At 45.7% G+C, this 6192-nt stretch overlaps 1 protein-coding gene across 1 annotated transcript in view; it reads right to left on the reverse strand.

The window, feature by feature from the left end:
* Positions 1–587: 587 nt before the first annotated feature.
* LOC115114677 (apoptotic chromatin condensation inducer in the nucleus) overlaps positions 588–6192 on the reverse strand; it is a 27904-nt gene continuing 22299 nt past the window's right edge. Inside the window, 9 exon segments of the mRNA XM_065013572.1 lie at positions 588–1784; positions 1949–2049; positions 2134–2422; positions 2513–2620; positions 2878–3131; positions 3268–3457; positions 3687–3824; positions 3971–4107; positions 4280–4325. Of these exon segments, the coding sequence (XP_064869644.1) occupies positions 1476–1784; positions 1949–2049; positions 2134–2422; positions 2513–2620; positions 2878–3131; positions 3268–3457; positions 3687–3824; positions 3971–4107; positions 4280–4325 (1572 nt within the window). The 3' untranslated portion in view covers positions 588–1475.

A 6192-nucleotide genomic window follows, 5' to 3' on the forward strand; every position in this document is an offset into this window, starting at 1 on the left:
CTATCCCAAGCCCATTGGGCAGTTGCAGCATTGAGACAAGACCGTAATCGGATATCACAAAATTGGGGGTAAAAAAAAAAAAAAAAAACTTGACAGCACTGCAGAGCAAAATGCATGTATTTTATTGGCTTGACAAAGCCATATGGGGAAAAGCTATTCTAACCATCACATATTCCTCATGACAGTCTTTTTAGAGCCATTTGCTTTCAGTAAAAAATAAAATAAAATGCCCTGTCCCCCAAATCGTATGCCAGAAAACCTTCCCATTCGTCTTTCCTATTAATTACTTATCTTCATCTACTTCATGGCCCTTCCTACAAATGCCTGTTGTCCATCACTGACACCTTGTGGATCTCCAATATTACTGCAACTTTTTTTTTTGACCGGCATTGGTTTTAAGGTATATGCCATTTTCAGCTTCATAGTAATAGAGGATAAAGAAATGAAGAAGTTACCCGGAACATGAAAAGTTTGAAAGAGTTTAAAAAAATGTATCAATTTAGCTCTTTGTTTTGCTACAATGATCTGAATAATTATGGGCATCTCCAACTGACAGAAGTTCGCTCTTGCAGAAAACAAGCGCAAAAGCTTTTTCAAACTTGTTTTATTTGTACATTCACAGGAGTAAACAAAAAAGAAAAGCTTTAATAATGAGTTAAAAAACTATTAAAACCATTTGTGAGGAGTTTTAATATGCACCCCTTCTCCAGCTTCCGTTGATCGTACAGGGAGAACTATTGGATGAGCAGAAAGAAGCATTTAGAAGATGAAAACACAAGAGGAGCGTGTCATTTCTACTATCTTGCAGATAATAGTCTCATCCCTCAAACTAAACAAAGACAGAGGGATCAGAACACTGCACAAACACGTCAGTCCTCCCTAGGACACAAGGCTGAGCACAGTAGACTGGGACAACATGCAGCAATGATGAAGCACCCCACAGAAACCGTGGAACACACACACATACAACTGGTGATGGCCAAAAACCAGTGTGTGTATGCATAGAACTCTACGTAAAGCACTTACGTATGGGGGGGGTTGCCTTACTGTCAATCTCACAAGAATATAATAAAACAAAAAAAGAAAACTGTCAGGCAAAATGAAATAAAAATCTAAACTTTCATAATGGAGCAAGACAGATAGCAGCCTGGGGGAGAACACTGCTAAACCATGGTCCCTATCTGTGTCGGTGTGTGTTTAAAAAACGTGACAGATAGCAGCCTGGGGGAAAACACTGCTAAACCATGGTCCCTATCTGTGTCGGTGTGTGTTTAAAAAACGTGACAGATAGCAGCCTGGGGGAAAACACTGCTAAACCATGGTCCCTATCTGTGTCGGTGTGTGTTTAAAAAACGTGACAGATAGTGACTACATCTGTTGGTCTACTGTAGGGTCTTATATTGTAACAAAGTAAATGTAGTGATGGGGAATGGGGGGGGGTTATTTTAAGACAGTTCCAGCCATACAAATTCCCTCTAGCGTCGTCTGTCACGAGGTGGGGTGTCACTGCGGCTGCGGGAGCGTCTGGCCCCCCCTGCACTGCTGCCCCCCGGTCTGCGGTAGCAGTCTTCTCTGTGTTTGTCACTCTCTCCATCTCTGCCCCAGTCTCTCTCTCGCTCTCTGTACCGCTCCCCCTCGCCTCTTTCTCCAGATGCAGCACTCGCGGCTTTCATCTTTTCTTTGCGATCTTCCTCCCTTTTCTTCTCCACCTCCTCTTGCTGCTCCTTCCTCCTCTTCTCTCGCTCCTTCATCCGCTCTTGATGAGCTGTCTCCTTCTGTGAAAACTGGCCACAAAGAGACAGAACATGGGAGAACGTCAGAGATGTGGACTGTGAACAATTGAAATCAATACTTTCAACAAATGTAAGGAAGGACATGTAGACCCTATTATCAATAACAAATTAATCTATAATCTTGTTCAGATAGTTGAGTTGTGTGTATAACTGACCTGCTCTTCTGTGAGGGGGAGCCAGTATATACAAGGGGCTGCTTTGGTTTTCTTGAACAGTTCATCCAGCAGTTTGACAGGAGGTTCATCTGCAGCTTTCTCTGAAGAAACACAAAGAGTAAACATACAGTTGACACAACCGGGCACAGATCGAAACACCCATCTTTCCATCACCAACTCGTCACCTTTCTTGTCCATCTTCCGCTCCTTGCGTTTCCTCTCTCTGGAGCGGGATCGTCTGGGGACCGCTTCCTCTCCAGGTTTTCCTGGACCAATGTCACGGACCTTGTCCCTGTCCCACTCCCTCTCAGCCCGGGTCCTCTCCCTGTGCTCCATCTCACGCTCTCGCTCCGCCCACTGTTCCCGTTCAGGCAGGAGAGGGGGCAGGGCCGCCCCCCGACCAGGCACCGCCGCAGCCCCCCGCTCACCCTCCCCAGCCCTCTCAGGGGGAGGCAGGCCTCTGTGGAAATCCAGCTACAGAGGAAGGGGAGCATTACCATAACGATATGGGAACGATATCCATCATCAGGTAGGGCAAAACCACGAGAACGCAGAAAGTCTTACCTCCTCCTGCTGAATGAAGTCCAAACTGAGGAACTTGGGGTTGCTTTGAGGCCATTTCACCCCATGCAGGGCTGTACGAGTGGCAATTGACTCCTCTGCACTGGAGTACTGGAAGAAAAAGGAGAGCAAGACAGGACATCCATGAGGAACAGTGAGGCTTGCCTTAGATAAGACAGAATAGGGAGATGTAGGTGATGTTCTGGGCTGCACCTCAAATGACACCCTCGTCCCCCCTATAGTCAAATGCACTAGCTTTGACCACAGCCTCCGACGGATGATAAAACTAAGTTTACTATACGGAGAATAGGATATCGGTTGAGACACAGTCCTGGATTCAGGATGATAGCGAACAGACAGAGACGTACTGTGACGTAGCAGTGAGATTTGATCTTGTCGATCCAGAAACCGTCCTCGTGCACGGTGCCGGTCCTACCGAGCAGCTCCTTCAGCTGGCTCAGGGTGAACGGACGAACCAGGTTGGACACGTGGACGATGTTGGACACTTTGCCTCGTGGAGGAGAGGGCTGCTTGGCCATGCGGACAGGGTCATCTATGGTGATGGACACGCCAGACTTCTGCTGGCTGATGGAGCGACGGATCATTGTGTCACTGGGGGTCACTGAGGAGAGGAAAAGATAGAGATACATCAACCTGACCTCACTCAACATATCAAAGGGTAGAATCTAGCCCAGGGTTAGAGGTTTTGATCTGATAAGAAAATTAAGTTGATCTTCAATTTTGGATCAATCTATCACCTGTTTTCATCTCCATGTCATGGCTGGGGGGAGAGGTACATTGTGTCTCCATGGAGTCTCTCTGGAATGAGCCATCCATCTTCTCCTCTCTGTCTCCTTTAACCTCCCTTCCATCCTCTCGGTCTTCCTCTTCGTGTTCACTCCTCTTGGACTCCTTCTGTCCATTCTCCTGGGTCACTGACGGGACCACCTACATTACAGGTGGGTGGAGAAGAGGTGGCACACACACGTTTTAATATGACATTCACAAATGCTAATAGCTTTGGGTTAATTAAGGATGTTAGCCGTTATAGTAAATCCTACTGAATGCACCTTTATTAATGAGTGCAGAAAACCCATTTCCAGTAATAGATTCCTACTACTTGAAACTAGATAAAATGTACAGTCCACAGACCAGGTGAAGTTAAAGTTGAACTGACCTGTGTGACTGTGCGTCTGATCTTGAGGTCCTGCTCACCCCGCTCCCTGCCCTCCACCCCAGAGAGGTGATCCTCCTCTGGATGCAGATCCACCACCATCTCCTGGCCTGGACACAGTCTGATGTCTGGGATCAGAGACTGGGGAAAAACAGAATCAACAGATTAGGGGTGGGAGAAAGAAGCATCAAGACTCAGATAGTAAAAAGTTTAATAGTATTCATTCTGAGGTGTTTTAGATAATGAATATGTACAAGAGTATTTTTTGCAGTGTACTGATGCTATACCTTCAGAGAGTCTGTGGTGATGCTCATGGATGATTTCTTGGTTGTGACTGCAGTGCTGGATCCCCATCGCCTCTTCCTCCCAGCCCCAGACTCTGTTTCGCCCTCTGCAGTGACAGCACCTGGAGAGGCCTTGCTGCCTGGAAGACATAGGGGAATTTAACCATGGCCAAACGCACAATCGCAAGCACACACACACACATCTATAACTGGTGCTCACTCACACATATGCAAACTAAACAAAAAACCAAGACTACCTACTGGGCTGAAAAAACAAAACAGGCATGAGCGTTTAGAGGGAGGTATACTCACTGCTAAGGGAGATCCTACGGGCTGTGAATGCTTTTGGTGTCACACACTGAAACAAAAAGAAATAAACACACCCCAAAGTAGAGAGGGGAAAAGGTGAGAGGTAGAGATGAAGAGGTGCATGGACAGATTGAAGGGAAGACAGGACAAGAGAAAGTGGGTGGGTGGGTGAACAAGGGAAGAGAAACTAGATGAGACTGCAGGTCACTTTCCACCTCAACATAGCCAGACTATGAATAGCACCAGAGTCATATAGAAGAGCTATATATGTCTCTCAATGGCACACTGTAGTTTATATATACGCTTGGTCTCAAAACGGTGCGTATGACTTTAAGATAATGACTGAAGCCCCAAATGTGTTTATGATTGGTGTAGAATGGTGTTAGGGGAGCCGAAGTCTCACACACACAGAAAGACATAGTAGCCTGATGACAATACTGCAGTTTAAATGCATTTCATTGCAATAGAACATCTGAATGGTGTAGCTGGTAAACCAAGAGGCTGCCAGGATTACTGAGTCATAAAACAAGACTATGAAATATTGGGTGGTTTATAACTATTTTTCATTCCAAACTGCAATAGCAATAAATATGTAAATTAATTCATTTGGATTTGACAATGTTGTCAGAATCAATTCCCCCATTTTAGGGTAAGAGGAGGGAGTCAACAAACTATGCATTTTCTAAATATAGTTTTTTGGTAAATAATAACATTGAGAAAATGACTACTTATTCCCTGGTACCACTGACACCTGATGCTTACTGGGATGGATATGGCCCAATCTTGACTGCATGTACTGTATCTAGGCAACAAGGGTCCAATCAAAGGAGGTTGTCAAGTTTGGGTGGAAATCTGACAGCTGGTTGGCAGGCAGGATGGGCTCTGTAGTTCAGTGGTGGCGGGACTTGAGTGGCTTTTGAAAAGGTTTTGGAGTCAAGTCCTTAAGAGGTCAGATATCAGTCCTTTCAGATCTTTGTCATGCCTTTCTGTTGTGACTGTCCAACTGAGGTTCAATGGAGATGAGACAAGGATAATCAATAATTAACAAGAGTCACTCCAAACACTAGAAGGGGCGTAAGCAGACACCCTCTTCCTCCGGGGCATCAGGAGACAGTGTTGAGTGACAGGTAGCAGCAGAAAAAGGGATCAAATTGTCAAGTCCCTTTTTCTACCAACAACTAGACATTTGGTTGTGAGTCCAAAGAAATGCTGAAGACCATTGAGAAAGTTTACAAATGTCCAAGATCATGTCTTTGAAAAACAGCCATGAAGAGAGGCCCCAAGTTGTCCTCGTGAGAGATTAATTTGGATCCCATTCTGAACAGTTGGAGAACAAAATCCCAAAATATCCTTTCTCAGAGAACCCACTTAGTCCAGAACAAATATCGACCAGTTAAACTGTCCATTAAGCAGCACATTCAGGTGTAGATGGTGAGAAGACAAATGTACTGAAGTGACCCCATGGGAAGACATCTACAGCCCTGTCGTTGAAGGGTTTGAAACAGTCTATTGAGTGTCTGCCTCTTCATCTCCACTCTGACCCCTCTGTGTGATGAGATTGTATGTGGCCATACAGGTGTGTATGAACCAGTTGAGCCAGGTGTTGGTGACAGACAGACGAGATCAGTCATCCCAAACCCTCAGCCCATTAGTCCAATCAAGTGCCATCTCCGGGGCAACGTGGCTTTTGTTGCCACAGCTGTCCCACTGCAGTGCAGACTCGGGGGCCTATCTGTGGTATACCCAGGGCTCTTGGGGACATTGGAACAGGTGCAGCAGTAGTGGCAGAAGTAGTATGCAGGTACCATTATGGGCAATGGAAGAGGCATGAGCACCTTTATAACAAAGCAATCAATGGGGTTTTAAACATCAGCCACAGTAAGAGCATATCCCCTGCTGGTTCTGTCTGAGAGAGC

The sequence above is a fragment of the Oncorhynchus nerka genome, linkage group LG9b (genome assembly GCF_034236695.1).
Source record: "Oncorhynchus nerka isolate Pitt River linkage group LG9b, Oner_Uvic_2.0, whole genome shotgun sequence".
Classification (NCBI taxonomy): domain Eukaryota; kingdom Metazoa; phylum Chordata; class Actinopteri; order Salmoniformes; family Salmonidae; genus Oncorhynchus; species Oncorhynchus nerka.